Source organism: Betta splendens, chromosome 9, assembly GCF_900634795.4.
Source record: "Betta splendens chromosome 9, fBetSpl5.4, whole genome shotgun sequence".
Classification (NCBI taxonomy): Eukaryota; Metazoa; Chordata; class Actinopteri; order Anabantiformes; family Osphronemidae; genus Betta; species Betta splendens.
In genome coordinates, this window is record NC_040889.2 from 24092737 (window position 1) to 24111456 (window position 18720).

The 18720-nt window shown below is 42.7% G+C and overlaps 1 protein-coding gene across 1 annotated transcript in view; it reads right to left on the reverse strand.

Moving 5' to 3' along the window:
* oxct1a (3-oxoacid CoA transferase 1a) overlaps window positions 1-18720 on the reverse strand; it is a 29663-nt gene that overhangs the window by 2358 nt on the left and 8585 nt on the right. The window contains exons 8-15 of the mRNA XM_029160737.3: window positions 12846-12953; window positions 12554-12668; window positions 12068-12162; window positions 11502-11550; window positions 11184-11256; window positions 9801-9876; window positions 3640-3729; window positions 2925-3005 (exon numbers count right to left, since the gene is read on the reverse strand). Of these exons, the coding sequence (XP_029016570.1) occupies window positions 2925-3005; window positions 3640-3729; window positions 9801-9876; window positions 11184-11256; window positions 11502-11550; window positions 12068-12162; window positions 12554-12668; window positions 12846-12953 (687 nt within the window). The remainder of the gene's footprint in view (window positions 1-2924; window positions 3006-3639; window positions 3730-9800; window positions 9877-11183; window positions 11257-11501; window positions 11551-12067; window positions 12163-12553; window positions 12669-12845; window positions 12954-18720) is intronic.

The following is an 18720-nucleotide window of genomic DNA, read 5'->3' on the forward strand; positions in this document are numbered from 1 at the left end:
TGTGTCGCAAGTGCTTAGGTGAAATTAGAGAACTGTCACAATAGGCCAGAGGTGGCAGACAAACAGGTGAGGGAAAGGTGTCAGCATCAGCCCATTCTTTGTACTTAGCTAACAGCAGCTAAGTGTCCACTGACCTAGTTTTTAACATCCACACCAAGTTACAGAACAACAAACTGTATTTTTACAGTAACGGGTACTAAAAGAAACTACATTTCACTATGCAACAACCTTTACAAGCTCATGCAGTATCTAATCAATGCATTATAGCAATTACAAGGAGCGAGATGTGTTATCATGAAAGAATTTCAATTTGGATCCTGGAATAATAATTTCTGTCACTGGCTTTGCCATCATTAGGACAAAACCATAGGTGAGACTTTTTTAGGCCCATTCCCATGACTAAATAATTCAGGAGTCATTCTGCTTCATTTGCAAATGACATGCAATCATTTTTAATATCGTATTTTTAAAACGTGATGTAATTGCCTAAATAATTGTTGAGGAGGCAGAGCAGAGCGTGAAGACCTTTTTCAAGGGCAGCGTCTCAGGCGCCAGAGGCTAAGAAAGCGTCAAGACAAAAAGAAGAACCAAACAAGCGCACCATCCTTTATTTCAGTGGCACAGTGGTACAGTAAGTGTGTAAAGAGGGGAACAGGGCTTAGGAGGGACGGAATGACGACACAGTGCATCCACGGATCCAACCATATACGTAGAGAAGCAGCCGCTATGGCCTGAGGCAGCAGGTTTCCCACTGTCCTGTGCCTCAAATCAGTGGAACAGCATTTATGACAGCACATGAAAAACCAGCCACACCCCCCCAGGCTATCACAATCCAAAGAGGATCATGTGCTTGTGAGAATACATTGTCTGCGTCAGCATCTGCCCGTGAGTCTCTGTGGTGAGAAAAAGATTTGTTTGGCTGATTGGAAGGCTCCAGGTTCGGGTGCGAAAACGGTAGCACAGACTGTAATCGCGAAGACGGCAATCACCCAAGAGCAATCTGGCTCATTAAGCTCAATGTTGGTTGGCTTTGTTTGTTTACGTAGACATTTCTTATTCTGGTATCTGTTTCAGCAGCAGGTGCAAAGTGTAAATGGGTATTTTGCAAAAAGGTGATTCGAAAATGAAGTTTCGTCCTCTAACAGGCACAAAGCCGATGTACCACAGGAAGCGACTGAGAGGAAGACAAAACAGTCTTTAACAGTTGAGCTTGCATGTGATACTAAAACCCATGTTGTGCTGACATCATTAATCAAATCACAGACTTTTACCACTGTACTGTGCATTGGGGGCGTCAAAACAAGCGATGTTAGCGAGCGCCAGAGGTGACAAAGCTGTGTTTCCAAGTAGAAGTCTGATATCTGAAAGGTTGACAAACAGACTGTCACATGCCAGCTCGTTTGAAAGGCTTAGAAACCACAGAGATGGAGACTGGCATTGCCGATGGAGAAGTGGAGGAGTTGTTGGGGGGGGGGGTGCGGATGGCAGGACAAATGTCAAGAGGAGAATGAGTGTTGGCAGAGAAGGAATGAAATAAGAACCACACCGCAAGCGTCGGAATGCTCGGCAAGAATTCCGGTTATTTTAAAGGCTGCGGATGTTATAATGGGAGAAAATGCTAATAGAAAGACAGCGAGAGGACGCAGCAGGAAATGTAAGGAGGAGGTGGCGCTGGTGCGAGCAGGGCAGCAGAAAAAGCTGTAACCTTTAGAAATGTTGACAGAAGTCTGCTCACTGAGAAACGTTGTGCAATCACAACAGAAGCCCGTCGAGCAGAAAAGAGCAGATGGCAACAAAGAACGAGTCATTGACACGCTGTCCAACTCTGGCCCTCGCAGGTCATGTTTTCAATGGGAGCGCTCCACACACACTAACCACCGAAGGGTTAGAGAGGTGACCAGCGCACACGAGGACACAAAGACAACGCCCACGCTGGCTTCACCAGCTACCGCTGGACGGTTTTATCCCTCCGCCTCTGGGGAGCAGAAGAGAGGCCTTGGTGATGAAGAACATGGATCGTTGCCTCCGGGCTATGCTTCAAAAGTACACAGGGTGGACGGAGGAGTCGTGTGTCCCACAGTGCATCTAACTGAATCAGCATCATCACCTGACAATCAAACCAGCCTCTTATATTGCCCAGTATCCACACAATGTCCTTCCACCATAGGCCTCTTTCGTTGGCTGAAGGACACTGAAGGACACTGAAGGTCTCCGCTGGTTTGGGTACAACAAGCACAGAACACCTCAGCAGGGTTTGGAAATGACCTCAGCACGCAGGGAAAGAACCGTTTCAAAGTGGGAGCTGGAGCCTCAGACCAAGGTTTCCATTTTGACCTGCATATTAGCTTTTACAAGCGCTGCCTGGCCTTTCACTTGAGACAAGAGCCACATCACTGACTGAAACCAATACTACAGCATAGCCATCGACAGCGCATCACAAGCAGGACCTCGAGGAATGGATGGAAGTATGAGTAAAATCCATAATGAACGGAAGCCCAACCCCAGCAAGCAAATAAAACAAAACTAAATCAATGACTGCCATCCTCACAGAAATCAACAGATTCAATTAGCCATAATCGAATAAATGTAATTTCCATTTAACTGTGTTGCACTATACTAATCTATCATCTGTTTGTGTGTGTTATTCTTTAGCTGGTCTTAGATGACGTAATTGAGAGATAAAAACAGCGATTCACTGAGTTCACTGAGTCTCCTATTGCTGACAAGTTCACCTCGAAAACCCACTTCTTGTCAAACCTGAGGAACAAACTTCTGAGTTTTCTGTCCAATAAATAATCATGTATCTCACAAAGGCTTATGGCTTTTGTACAATAAACTAATCAGCCATAGAGTAGAAGTAATATCATCAGGTTTTAATGCTGTGGTGCATTTTATACACTACTTAAATAGAGATAGAAACCCACCTTTTCTGTAATGATCCGATCCACACACTGCTTCCCTGTCAAAGGGAGGCTGCATTTCTCCAATATTTTGTGTTTTCCTCCCTGAAAGGAAAAAGAATCTGGGTATAAACCAACCGTTTATTACATTGAAGAACACTTATTAAATCCACTAAGGGCATATGATCATCTGATGCTGTGTCATCGTACATCATGAATGAAAACAGGCTTTGGGGCACTAAATTTATGCTCACCTGCTGCACCATCTGGACTATAGCTGGGCGCCAGACAGGCCCCCATTAGCAAGAGACAGCATGCTTCTGTGAATGCACAATGTTACCGTGCCCTAGTCGTATGGGCCTGGACTTTGAACTACCCCAGTTCACAGCTCTTTCTATTGTGGGGCCCACTTACAGCATCTCTAGCTGTGGCACCACTTTAACTAATCAGCTGTTAACAAAACAGTCCAATGCTCCACACGTATTTAAATTAGCAAAACACGAGCAACAAGATGATGATTTGTGCGCAAACCCTCATCACTCTTTGCTAAAACGGCATTAAGCAATCCATTAAGAGAATTATCCTTTATCAGTCGCACACTCACTGTGATTATTACGGAAGCAGATACAAGCGCGCTGCTGAGGAAAATGTTACACAATTTAACCTGACCTGGATTCTGGAGGAAAGAAAAACAAGTATTTTGAAGTAAACTCACAGAAGCACTGATATCTTTACCAACCTTCGCTGAGTGCTCCATGGTGACCACTACCTTGGTTCCCGCACTCGCTACCAAATCCATGGCTCCTCCCATTCCCTTCACCATCTTACCCTGAGAATCAAACACAGATTAACATTAAGTATAGCATCTGTTTAATAGAAGACCAAATGACGGAACCACCTCACAATTTAGCACAACTCCGTCCAAAAATAGAACCGTATAAAGCAAGAGTAAACAAAAACATTAATTTAAAAGGTTGGTGAGACATGACAGCAACAGCGACTTCTCTTCAATCCATTCTCTCCTAAAAAAACATTCCTCCTACATCAAAGATATGAAAGTTCACAATAAAAGGCTCCGTGTCCTCAAAAGAGGCAGATCATTCAGTGCTTTGTGCTCAGTAAAGCCTAATATTATCCTGGCGATGGAAAGACCCCGAAAAACTACACAGTGAGACAGCAGGGTGAAGAAATTAGAAATGTGGCAGGATGCAACATCACAAAGGTTTGCCAATTAAAGACTGAACCATTGGCGTCAACCCGTAGGTCCTATGTAGAAGCTTTGATCACTATATTCCTATGTGTTACTGTAATGGTTTACTTTTTGATTTAACTTGAGAAGCTGAGGTAGGACTTTAGAAAATACTGGGTGCAAAGCAAAATGGAGAACAGATTTCAAATGACTGTTAATCTAATTACAATTCATTGGTCATTGGGTATAACATATTTTCTTCAGATATTTATCTAAAGAAACCATGGAAACTACTTAAAAAAAGAAACTCAGAGATCATCAGGGCAACAAATCTGCCAGTCGGGTGAAAAATTGTTTTCGAGTCCTTCATTGTTCCCAATAAAGAAGGTTTCCAAAAATGAGAGGCTGACATGCAGATATGGCTACAGGGTGACGCCTGAGTAACTGAATTAAAATCCCATTTGCTCATCAATCATGCGAAGAGTCTGCCCTGCTTTGTGCTCAATAACCAGAGGATATATATGCCAAGGGTGGAGCTTCATAAGGATACTGTCTGCCCCCGAGGAGGCCAGCTGGGTGGAGAGGATAGAGGGAGAGAGAGTGGAGGTGGGGAAGAGGTAGGCTGATTCCATTTCATGTACTCCATTATCTTTTTAATCTATTAAAATTGAGTATTACAACAGTGCCTGTTTGATCTGCAACATGACCAGTCATTCAAAGACACTATCAAAGACATCGCTTCATCATCGTTCTCAAAACTCTGACACCTAGTATGATAGTCCCAAAAGAAAGAGCATGTTCTTTTTCGAAATGATCAATGTTAATGCACTCGCTGAGGGTCTGGGAGGGGGCGGGGGGCTGTTGGGCTGATGGTAGCAGCTCTACATTCGCAGCTGAGAACCAGACACCTGCTGACCGCATCCCAGCGAATGTGCTGCTGCTCACCAAAGAGGAGGCTGTTTCTGAGAACACACCTGCTTTAATTTACCTGTCTAGCTATGATCAATTACTGAAACCTCATGTTTCTGCTGTGCTGGAAATGTGTTGCCCCTCTCACTATAATTTGTTCTGCGTTTATGGAAAGTGAAGATGCAGTTGGTGATTGACTAAACCTGCTGTTAGGTTAAATATACATTATGCACACATGTTTCACACTTTATATTATTAATTAACCAAGAGCATATTTAATAAATTCACATTTACTGGATGCTAATCTGTAGTGTGACCAAATATGCAGTGATTTGCATCCTCACCGCCACTTAAAGGTGAAGTCACACAAAGCATCTGCACTATACAGATGCTTTAGGTTAAATAATATAATGCTGCGTGTCTGTAATTCATGCATGGTTATATGTGGGATTAAATCTCAAGTGAAACAAACTACTTAAAATTCACATGTCTGAAAGAAGGCATTGTTTGCTGTGTTCACGAAAGACAGTGCTTGATGCTTCCCGTTGTGTGTGTGTGTGTGTGTGTGTGTGTGTGTGTGTGTGTGTGTGTGTGTGTGTGTGTGTGTGTGCGCATAGGTAAATGTAAATGTATTTATAGCCCAGACCACTGCCGTTTGTTCGTCTCTGATTTGCAGCTTTGCAATTGTTTATCTGAGCTGGTTGTGATCTGAGCTTCTTTTCTTGCAAGAAAACTTGGGCTTCTCGTGACCTGTGCGCTTGTGATGAAGAACTAATTTATGAAATCATAAGCTGAAAATTTGACTTCGTACTGTACTTACTCAATCCACCCGAGGCTTAACATTTGGTTGGCTGTCTGTCGTCTGTTGCACCTGTTTTGTCTGGCTAGGCTTGGTTGCTAAGCTCCAGTAAATGTGCTCACCTCGAACTGTGGCAGTCAAAGATTGGACCTTTCTAATCATTTGACTCTTATCATGGGAGGCATCCAGGTTCAGAGAACACTATTGTACTATTGTGCCAAATCAATAATTTCGTGGAGAGAGCTGAATATAAAAGGTTGCCATAGTATCTGGCCCCCGACCAGCAGAACCTGCAGCAAGGCAGTGGAATGGAACAAATATAATATCAGAACAATACCCACGAAAAAAAAAAATCCTCTTCACAAGTCGCCAACAAGAGCAGGCTAATTTAGCCGCTTAATTAACGCTGCCTTGACGATATTAACCTTGTTGGTCTGACTGATGCCCCATTGATTTTTAAAGTCCCCCGCTGCTGAGCCCATTCGTCTGCTGTGGACAAGTGCAAGTAAATATCTAAACATTTACTCAGCAGAAAGGCTCAGTGAGGTAACGTGTGGTCATTGTGTAACTTTCCAAATGCAAACACATTCTTACAGTATTTACCATTTAGGAAGAACTGACGCATTCTTGTAAAACAAGAAGGTCCAATTGTTTCAAATATGCCAAATGTTTACAGAGAATTCTGGGTAATTTTGTGCACATTTTAAAGCTGTTGTAGTGAGAAAATTCCCTTTAACTATTTCCCATATGCTTTTGTTTCACTCAAAACATCCATTCTACATGTTTAACTGTCTTGAACTACATCTTTGAAACTAATCCTTGCCGGAGGCAGAAGCACAGTGGCCCACACATATGCTAAGTAAAAAGCGCTGGAGAAGATGCAAGCGATGGAACATCCATTCATTTAATGGCTTTGAAAGTGAACGATAATGTGGGGGGCTGCGGGAGGCCGTATCAGCGGCGCGGAACCCAGATAACACAGGACTTAAGCTGACGCTCCGCTGACATGACACAGATCACAACATGTGAGAGCAGAGACGATGACACAGTCCCTCCCACTCAGACAAAGAAGTTTTCTCAGGGATCCGCCATCGCCACAGACCCAAATCGTTCCTACTAGACATTCTGTAAGCGCAAACACGGAACAGCCGCAAGCTGCTGAAATGCTCTGTCTGTTCGAGAAATCAGAGTAACAGACGCAGTTGATCGAGCAAGAACATTTACTGTACGATGAGAAGGCCCTGCTGCTTTGTCATATGTGTTGACTCATTATTTCACGCTGTGAGATTGGTGCTACACATCGCATGAAAAAAAACACCCAAATCACTGGGAGCCTACTTTTGACTAGCAGTGTTTTTCTCTTAGGCTCAGGGGTTGCTTGCATTTTTTTGTGTTGCCACGACAACGGAATCCGATTTCCTCATTTGTTGTGCAAGTGTTCACTTTCCAGTCGGCGGCAGGAACACCACAGAAAATGACCCCCTTCACAATCCAAGAGTTCCCACTTACCAACTGGCTTCCTTTCTCTCCCCCTCAAATTCTATGACAATCTCCGCTGTCTGATTCGAACGGCTCTCTATTTAATAACATAGCGACGGACCCATGCGAGCCTTTGTTTCCCAGACAACTAATGACATGAAATCAGAGGGTGAGACAGAACTGACAGGAAGATAATGGACACGGCGTTCAAAGTAACTGAATGTAACGTTGAAGTATAATGTGCCGCAATAAATCTTATGTATGGGAATAAACTTTACCCAATGCTATTACAAATAGCCAATAAGTCATTTTAACTGATGACAGGATAAGAACTGTGTCAAACTAATTGTAAAGTAAGAAAAAGGCACTATATTCGTAAGTACTTCTGTAATTAAATCTGCCATCAGGCCTCATCATGAGCACTTGAGCCAGCAAATGCATTTTAATAGCCACTAGCTCAAACTATTGCAGCTCTCGAGTCTCCAAGGGTTTGGAACACACAAAAACGGCAGTGCTCGTTTTCCCTGTGTAAAGTCTACACATGCCAAACTAAATTCTGGCTTGGGGAAGGAAAAAAAAAAAAAAAAGCATTGCTATATGCGAATTGACTGGGGTCAACTTGAGGCAGCCGAGGCCTTGTGTTCCTGCTTATCGGTTTATTATCATCAGATTCAAAGGAACGAGAAAAAAAAAAACCCAAACACATTTACTGTAAGTAGATCTGCACAGGGAGCAGAGGTTCAGATCGATAACCAAAATGAGAACCGTGCTCGCATTTTGATAAACAGTGTATGGATGGCTGTTAAAAATCTTTGAGGAGGAGGCAGATATGACAGGCAGCACCAGCATCTGCTCCTCGCATTCGCTGGGTGCACGACACCTCTGTTCAGAACAGCTTGATAAAGCTGAGCACGCCAAATTCAAAACGCCATCCTTTATTCTATTACCCCTTTATCTGCAGCTATTGTTTTTCCAGATGTTTCAGGCTGAGTGGAGATGTAAAAGCATTTCAAAGCCCTCAACTGGAAAATGTTCATCTGCATTTTGCATATTAAAAGCATTCAAAATCAACATAATCACGCTGAGAGTACTGTATCCCAGACTCCTACGTAAAACATTTCCAATTTCACGCTATGCACCCATCTTTAGATAGTGAATAATTTTCATTATCACAGAAGGTGGGAAATGTAATTCTCTTCATCCAACCTTTCAAACGAGGGGATAATGAAGATTGAAGTGTAGGTGAGGACAGAGATGTGTGCCTGCGTGGCTGCATTGTTTATGCCGTTCAAACTGCCCAATGCTAGAATGACTAAACAAGATAAACTCCCTGCTTGTGCGTAGCAGCTCCACCGAAGGCCTTCTGATGTTTGCATAGCCCGTTTAATCAAGCACCAGCTAATTAACAATTAGCATGGACAAACACGTACAACTGGACAGGTAGAGAAGATAAACAGGGCTGCAAATTCAGAGATTGCCATCTATGACAGCGTGCAGGTGGACAGAGCTTTCTCATCTGTGTTACATAAATAGGTGTTATTCTCGCCTTTAACACTGTGAATGGACCCACTTTAGTTGCTTAGATGAGATGCATCTACACAATCAGGCGCAGCCTTGTATGTACACTTCAGTCAAGAGGAAAGCAGCTGCTAGCCGGGGGGCATTGTGGTCGGGCCCTCCCACATCAGCTTTTAATGGGTTCTTGACCTTAGTAATCACGGAGGACGGTGGCCACTGTGGACTTGAGACAAATTTACCTGATGAAACACCATCAGCCACTTGTTACACTGTAAAACTCAGAGTTCAGCCTCTGGGTGAGCACAACCCTGTACTAGAGAACAGCCGAGACTCCACCTTTTAAAACGGCTTCAATCAAGACTTTTGAGGCTACATAAAATCAACAAAGACTTCTAACTTATGTAAAGATTAATATTGTATTGCAAGAAACTACAATTAATGTCTGTCAATGCCTTTCAGTATCTTTGTAATCTGAATTTTAACCACAAAATAAGAATTTAGTCATCAATATTGTTATTAAATTAAATATACGACTACAAACTGTATATGTGTGGGTTATGGACTGATCATCAGACGTAAGCATATTAAAAAAAAGTCGCTAATGTTTAATTCTCTGCAATACTTTGTGATATAAATAATTTTGAAGAAAGCAACAGATTACAAAGAATGAGCATTATTAATCTCAAGTCAAATAAATATGGGATTTAACTGCTATTCAGTCATCACTGCAACAATCTGACCATCTGCTGTCTAAACATACAATTGTGTATAAAAATATATAGTTAATCACAAGAACACTGGTAAAATATTGACAGCAGTGTTACAAATTTTCTACAACTGCAAAGTAAACACCATTTCTGAGAGAAAGTTAAGAGAAAAAGTGTCACAAAGCATCATTTGAGTAGCCTGCGTTGCCGTAACGGTGTGCTGACCCCAAGCAGATGGAGCCAAAAAAGTACGAACCTGTAAAAGCATCGTAGCTGTGTACAATATAAAGCAAACTCACAGGGATCATCCAGTTAGCCAGATCTCCATATTTTGACACCTGCATGGCTCCCAGCATTGTCAGGTTGATGTGACCCCTAAAGAGAATGACACAACAGAAGGAGACAGCTGTCAACCTTGGAACAAAGACAACGTATGAACTCGTCCCATCGTCATAAAACACATGCCGTATACCTTGATTTACCCCATCTGTGACCAAACACAAATAAAACACTGGCAATGCCTGACATTTACTGAACAGACTTACATTTCCATCTCAAACACATTTCAAACATTCTACTGTCAAATATGTATCATATGTAGTTTTAAACAATGACAGGTTCTCACTTCCATTGGAAAATAATTGGTATTAAACACATTTACTGTCTACTGTACCTGCCAAGGCCAGTGCAGTACATTTGTATTGCATGGAAACTTGCTGTGTTGGCAGAATACACTCATTCAATTCTGTGGGCAAGATCTGTTTACTAATACCTCATTGTTTGAGTTCAAATTTCATAGTGATGCGTACACAACCGGGCCTCTGTAGCAGCTAGGATGTTTTTAAGCTGCCAAAACCAGGATCCCCACTGAAGCACTGCTACCTTCAGTAAAAGCCTCTTTATTAAATGAATTTCTCATAGTTTCTCTATCGCATGTGGAAACATATAGCAGGTGTGCGGCCAGACACATCCAAAGCTAAGCGATAATGTTTGTGATGAACAAGAACAAGTCTAAATGTAATCCTAGTACGAGAAGTGACTGGTCCATTATTTGAGGCAACATGGCTCACAATCCACCATATGTCGTGTTATTCTTCCTCTGCAATGCTGGAGTCTTAACAGTGTTCACATAACAGCACACACACACACACACACACACACACACAGTCAGTGTGGTAGTGTTTGGTCACCACCAATGGCTGGACAGCGCTATTTATGAGCCCTATTGGATTTCCACCGGGTCGACAAACAGAAACAATGATGCAGGGAGTGCGGGTGGGCAGTCGCCAACAGCTGGCGGATCAATAAGACTGTTGGGAATATTGGCCAGGCTGCCTGTCGAATTGTACTGGTGACAGGAGCCATTTGTTAATATCTAGAGTTACAAACCAGTGATATGTCGGCTAATTGTTGAATGCTTACAATATGGCGCAGGTGAAAAAATACTGATCTGAGTCTATGGTCATTATTAGATTTCTGTTTATATTATTCAACTACATCATGAAGTTCACAGAGGTGACTTACTGTATGAAAGTTATACAATAATAAGTTATATTATTATTATTATTATATGAAAGTATTACATGTATTTATAAGCTGCCATCTACGTAAAGCCATATATATATATATATATATATATATATTTACTTTGTAAAGCCAGTAATTAACTTAATTTGACTTACCCTCGGATCATTGCAAATGACTCATCACTAGAAAAATATGCAGCCCCAGGGAGCACAGTGACTGTCTCCTTCCCTATGGAACAGAGAGTTGACATGTTTGATTTTCTGGCCAAAAAGAAATGTTGACAAACTAGATTAATTTGTAGCTAAATCTTTGTCGACAATACACTTATCTCAGAGGAACACAGCTTGAGGCAAAGTGGCTCACAATCAACCATATGGTGCATTAGACCCCCAATAAAGACACTTATTGGGTGAATGCAAACAAATAAATAAGAACATGTCAAAGGTTAAAGTTATGTTTACAATAAGCCTCACCGGCATTAATCAGGTCTGCATCCACTGCATCCTCAGAGGGGTACGGGCCCTGTACAGAGGAACCCAGATAAAGAAGACACACTCACACACGCGCTCGCACATGTCAGTCACACTGACCGTTCATGATCTTTCAAGTGAGAGACAGATACAATCGCATTTTTCCCGATTAGATGAGACATTGATTTTCTCCGCGCTCAACAAAGGGAGCGTTCCTTTTTGGAGAGGAGAGGAAGGGAGAGGGGGAGAGGGGGGGTTAGAGGGGCTCCTCTTTAAAAAGCGGCTCTCATAACACAACTGATTGGAAAGTAATTCCCCAGCAGCAGCAGCACAAAGACAGACGGAAGAGAACGTGTCAAACTGCTGCAATCTGTTGCGTAACAAACCCGCTACATGTCGGAGAAAGGCGCCCGCTAGGAAAGGCGCTGCCTAAATTAATGGCCTTGTGTTCATTTAAAAGCTGCCTCAAACAGACGTCTACACAAAAGGACAGAAAATAAGCAGCTCGTTAATTTGTTTAGTCGAGATGCAAAACCTGAAAGCAAAGAAAACACTCTTATGTGTCTTACCAGTCCCAAAATCCCATTTTCACTTTGGAGGTGCACCGTGATGTCTGGCTTTATGAAATTGCTGGCCAACATGGGGATGCCAATACCGAGGTTGGCTGCATGGCTTTTGGTTAAAGACTATTCCATCAGGAGGTGTGAAAGTAGCATCAGAGGCAAATCAATGCAGTAGAATGTTGATTGCTACCAAACTAGAAACTACCACATACCTCACAGCCTCTTCTTGGGCCAACTCACAGACAGTTGTTATGTAAGTGAGAACAAGCAAACACCTGTCAGCCGCCACTCATGAGGTAGGGCTCAATAATATGAAACACGGATTAAGAGCCGGTTATTATCCAATGCGTCTCGAGGAGAAAGGAAATCAAGGTGCATTCTCTTGCTACTGCATCTGGGGTGATTTTACTCTTAGTAACTAATGAAGCACCTACAGCAAATTGTTATTCATTCAGTTACTGGCTCTGTGTTTCTATTCCTTTCCAAGGATACCATACATCCCGTCTTCAAACTCCAGAGCCGCCCGGCGAATGATTCTTTCCCGAACAATATCGGAGTCCTTCTTTGGTTTGGGCTTCTCCTCCTGGCTCTTCTTCACAGTGCGTTTCTAGAAAGATGCAGTAATAAATGTATATGATGGACTGACTGCACCATTCAACTGTTTAGCTAGAACCCAAATGGTTCGTGTTTTCATATAAGTGATGTCCTCTATCAACCAAACATTTGGAGAAAACAAGCCATGACATTATCAGCTCTTCACCCATAATTAAGCTCAGCTTCGTACCTCAATCCTCTTCTCATAGCTGGCTCCTTTGACGACCCTATGGACGTAGATGCTGGGTAGGTGGATGTCCTCCTCAGCAAAGGTCCCAACATCCACCACCTCCTCCACCTAAAAAGCACAGTAACAAGTTCAGGCTTCACGTGTAAAATGTCTTCAGATAACAGATACTTCAGATAAGTAATAAAGTGGTGAAATTACTTTAACAGAAGATAACCAGCAAATTGTTCCTGCACTGTAATCAAGGAGTTACCTTGATGCTATTTTTAACATGTCCTTCCTGTTTAAAAAAATGGACTTGATAAAATGTTCTTTTAAAGGCAAACCACAGGACTGGCATTTACTGAATATTTAATACCACGGTGAGCAACGCTGACGTGCAGCACAAGCAGACATTCGTTGTCCTGACAGAAACTCACAGGTCTGAAAAAGCTGCTAGTGACTTTCACAAGGAGGAAAGGGTAAATATTTCTGGGCGAAGGTGTTGCAATTATTTTTTTAGCAACCCCTCCGAGGCCATTGGAAGCTGCCTGCGCACCCGGAGCCAGCCTGGCTGACTCCAAACAGGAGAGGATCACCTCACAGAGTCAAGGGTGTGTAGCTTGATCCCAGGATGACAGGCCGTGGCAGGCAGAGGTGAATGTAGGTGATAGCTTTGGTCAGAGCAAAGTGTCAAAGGAAGTGGAAACTATTTTATACCACTGATGTCTAGCAGGATGCTTTTAGTTTTAGAGTTATTCCATAATCCATAAACATTTTTCAAAGTTGACCGTTCAGCTCTGCTTTGAACATCTGTGTGGAGCTGTTACATCTCTAATGTCTCTCTCTCTACTCCTCCTCTCTTTGCCTTATGTCTGATTCCATCTACGCTCACATTTAATCTGGCAGCATAATAGAAAATGGTACAGTATGTGTCTCATTTCTGCCAAACAATACACACCCGGAGACAGAAGTGCAGCACCTTTTATGTACAAATTGTTAGCGGCAGAAGAAGAGTGAGCGTAAGAGGTTATTCCCGTCTGACTAACAAGACACAAATGAAAATAGCTATTGATTTAAGCAGCGCTGGGTCAACATGACTGGGATAGAAATCTCACAACAAACACACTCGCCGACGCCCAAACAAAGCTGGGATGGGAAAATAATAAGCAGACAGGAGTGAATTTCCTTCATCAAACAGGAGATACCAAGACGGAGGTGGGGCAAAGTCTTCATCTCCTTGCCTCGCGAGGGTTCTTCAGGAGAAGGATCGAGAGAAATCACACGAGAAAACAGCAGCTGAGCTCCGGCGTCATCGCCGCCATGCACGCGGTCCAAAGGAGGACTTTAGTGTAACAAGCACAACATTAACTCTCACCCTCCCTTCTACTTTTCTGAGTGTAACCTACTTATTCCATTTACATGAGGGGCCAAGCAGATGTTCAGAACAAATTGAATTGAATCTCTCCTTATCTCTGCTTCCTCCCACAGCACTCAGCGCCTACTAAGAAGAGTCAGTGGCTAAGAGGCTCCCATCTCGGCGTCGTGTTGGATATGCAGGCTTTGGTCTGCGGTGAGCTGGGTGCACTAAGGACGGCAGAGTGATTTTAGACTCTGATGCTCCACAGCGAAAACGAGGCCATGCAGGATGAGGCTGGTAGCGTGAGAGAGCCGATACGGCCGTCCCACACACCCGCCCACATCCTTCCTCAAGGGGCCTAATACGTCTTTTGTGAGGACGATGATTTCCACGGACGTCCTCATCAGGCAAAGCCACCGTCAGTGAAACGGGGACGGGGCTCGGTGGCGTGAACTTCAGAACTTGAGTAATTCCATTAACGCCACCAATTCCAGATTTCATCTCCTCAGTCGACAGATATCAAACAGAGCGCCACTCAAAAAACCGTCATCCACGAAAGAGAACTCGCACCTCGGTGAAGGGTTTTCTCCACGTCCAGTTGTTGCTCCCTCATACACATGCAAACGTGTCATGTATTCAGCTCAGTTTTCAATTAGCCATCCAAAGCTAAGTCGCAGCACAATAACAAGCTCATACAATTTACATGTGCCGTGTACATAAAAAGCCTCTGCTGCTTTCATCTAGGTGATGTATTCCACCGGTACCGGCGCTCAGATGTAGTTCACACACACGGTTGGAAACGGCATTAAAATAAAATTGTAAAAAAACAAAAACAAAAAAAAAAAAAACACAGTAAGACACAAATGAGCAGGTGTGCAGGCAATGCTCACATGGATATCGCGATCAGTAGAAGGGTTTTCACTTCAATGGGAGCTGGCATGAAGCGGGCTGGCATGAAGACGGAGCCAATCAAAGTGTCCTCCGGGGACGGAACAAGTGTGTTCTTCCTGAGTGATTGTGCCTTTTTTAGCTCGATGAGCTTTGTCAAACTTTGCTAATTGCTGAATAAGACCGACGTGATGGTAAACGATGAGCTGCACATACTGTAGGTTTATGCACGGGGTCGTTCCATTAATGCTGATGTTCGGTAGATTCTCGTTTATAAAGGCAACGGATGGAGCAAATAAGGAGCGCTGATAATTTCATAGTTTTCGCAGCGAACATAACTGTGGAATTAATGAGGTGTGTTGCCAGAGGGAAATTTGGATTTGAATTCAAAACACTAACATTTGTCCTGTGACGATCATTATACCTGTGTCAAATTTAATGAAAACTGTAATTTGTTTGTCTCTTTAAAAAAAAAAAAAAAAAAACACAACATGCCTTTGCCTTTTTGCTATGTCAAACTCCTATCAAGACTAATTTATTGTGGATCCATCATTTCCATTGCTACAGTAAAAGTTGGGGAATATCATTACACTAATTACACACAAAATACACAATAGTGGATTCATCAATTTCAGCTTTTTAATTTTAAAGCAAATTAATACCATTAATAATTTACTGGATCAATATTTAATTAAAATAATTGTCTAATTGTGGAGAGAAATGAGCCTAAAATGCATTGCGTCTCCGTTTTGTTTGTTTTTTGTGCATACTGAAATGCGGCAGTCAGGAGAAAGCGACGGTGTGGCTGCAGGCGACAGAGCAGGAGGATGACAGCGACACCGCATTCTCGTTAGCCTGTGTATTTATAGCCTCTCCATCTTCCTCCCAGTGTGTGTGTGTGTGTATGTGTGGGCACTTGGCCATGCTCTGTTGCCACTTTCGGGGCTCAGCTCTGGCTTTATCCTCCAACCCGCGATACTGACAACATGAGCAATCTGTTTCCTCTCAGTGGAAGCTGCCCTGCCTATGACAGCCTTTATGGTCACCAGAAAATGGGAGACAGCCAGCCAATGCAAAGCCTGACAACGTTACAGGAGCTAAAAATACACCTTTAAATGGTTCACAGTGCACAGCAAAGCATTTCCAATGGGCACCTAGTCCCAGCTCAAAAGGTAATATTTACATTTCAATCAACACGAGCCTCTTGGGATGTGCTTCGGATTCGCACAATTCTCCAAACCGCAAACTCACATATACGCTCACACACACACACACGGCAGATTCATAGTCCCTTCCCTGGCTCGCATAAGCGCACTTTATTTACATTCTCTCACTCCCACTTTCTGCCTCACTGTTCAAACACCTCTACAGTGACCTACAGCAGATTACTAAAGCTCAGCCCTGGAGTCTCTCGCCACCTTTAGCATCACTCCTGTAAAAGCCAAAGTCAACATGGCCCTTGAATTTAATTCTAATGCCAACCTGTCTAAGACTAAGACAAGTCAATGCCAGCAAGTGAGTTCATATGCAATGCAGTTGAGATTATACTGCATTAAAGCAAAAAGCGCTCCGGAGAAGATATTGTTGAATATTCCTGAAAATCTGCCAGAAACACTAGTGATAAAATAATCAGCATTTTTGTTTGGCTCAAGGTAAGACCCTACGTTCTAATGTGATCTCATGCAGGAAAGGCTTCACCAAAGCAGCTGCAAACCCAGACTGCATGAAGATGACTACTTTAATCTGAGACCAAAATCAATTTTACATTTATGAAGAAAACAGATTTATGGATTAGTACAAAAACAAACAAGACTGTGTAGTTAGTTTAGTTTCACAGATTTACACACATTGAAACGTTGTGGGAACTTTTATCTCTACTCCTGTTGCTGCTGTGAAGTCCCAATAACAGCTGACAGCAAATAATAAAAAGGTGTTCTTTGAAAAAAGCTGTTAAAAGGCAAGGGAAGATCTCACAATCCTAACTGTCACGTCTCTGTGGGGTGTGTTCGTTCAAGGCCACTATGAATCCACGCTATTGTCCTCCATCACTATCAAGGCTGCCAGTTCCTCTATTGACGTGCCGTCACGCTACATTCAGAGACACTCTCGGCTAAATGGACGTGTTAGTTTGAATGCTATGAGCGGCGACGTGATGCATTTTCCTCCTGTAGACGCTGAGAACGTGCAGAACGTTGGGGGGAAAAAGTTGTTTTTTTTAAACCATCTGCCCATTGATATTACAGCAATTTGCTGCAGTTGTAGTCTAGCCAGCCCTGCAATTACCACCATTAGCTCCAGAGAGGTTTCAGCAACGCAGTTAAAAAAGTCACACTACTGAGGAAAATGTTGTCTTTACTGCTGCCACCCCGTGCTTTAGTGTGTCATAAAGGCACTGCCTTGTTGCAGAAATGTGTTGTCATTCATTTGTAGTCAAAGCCATGAAGCCCTCTGAATCCTGTGGTAAAGGTCCACAGAGAAGGACTGGAGAGCGGATTGAACAGGACACACATCTGTACCCAAAACATCCCCACACACAGACGCTACAGTAATTCACAAACCTCTCTAGGCAGCAACTGACGGGGAAAATGAGTGGATTTATAATTATCTGTCAACACAGTAATGGAGGCGAAGGCACAAGTCAAGAGCAAGGCATAATAAGTGTTTAGTTGGCTGTAATAAATAACTGCAGCAAAATACTACACATTTAAGGCACATCAACATGTAAAAACTGTTTGTGTTCTAAATTATTGAGGATTTTCTTTTATTTGTGCTTCTTTATAAGTATGTTTTTTTTCATTTTGTTACACAGTCTAAAGCACAAATTCACGTTGTTTAGGCTCCAACAGCTACCTTGGTTTGAACACACACATACGCAGAGTGGAAGGCTGGTGTTGAAACCCTTAAGGATGTAGGTCGTTTATATCCAATCAGACCTTTAGCATGGTGAAAGGAACAAAACACAAACACATTTATTCAAATCATGCATGACTGCTTGGTTGTGGCTGCACACCAACACCCACACCATTATACTCCATTGCCACAGTAACAGAATACGGTTGAGTCATTTACTGTGACTGATGACTGAACAACAGCAAAACCCCCTGTGTTTATTCAGTCCCCGGCGGATTGTGTCCCACAAAGCACTGGGGCCTTTCACTGTACCTGTGATAAGGGAATAACTGGACCAGCTGGATACGGGGGATCGTTCAACAATTGAATAGCAGGGTTGGGTTGCCTAGCAACCATGGCAGGAGCTGGTGATGATCTGGTAATTTTCAAAGTGCTTTTGTGTTATCTCGATTTCTGACACCCTTCCTGTCTCTTGTAGCTTAAATCCAGAACGGTTTGGATGTATGTTTCAGAACTGGGACACTGACTTCAATCATCTGAGAAAATGAAGCAGCAGCCATGACTTTTGTCTGAATTCTATCGGTTAAAAGTGACATATTTTATAGGAAGGACTTAATGTGATGGAATGTATAATAACTACAACAGAATGTTAATCGGTTTTTCATGAATATGGTGAACGCGGTTCCTGCATGCGACTGAGACAGCTGGGCACATTTAGATTATTGATAGGCCACTGGGACATAATTTAAATTTCCTTCCCAGAATTGCCATTAATGTCTTACACAAGTGGAGTCAGCAGGT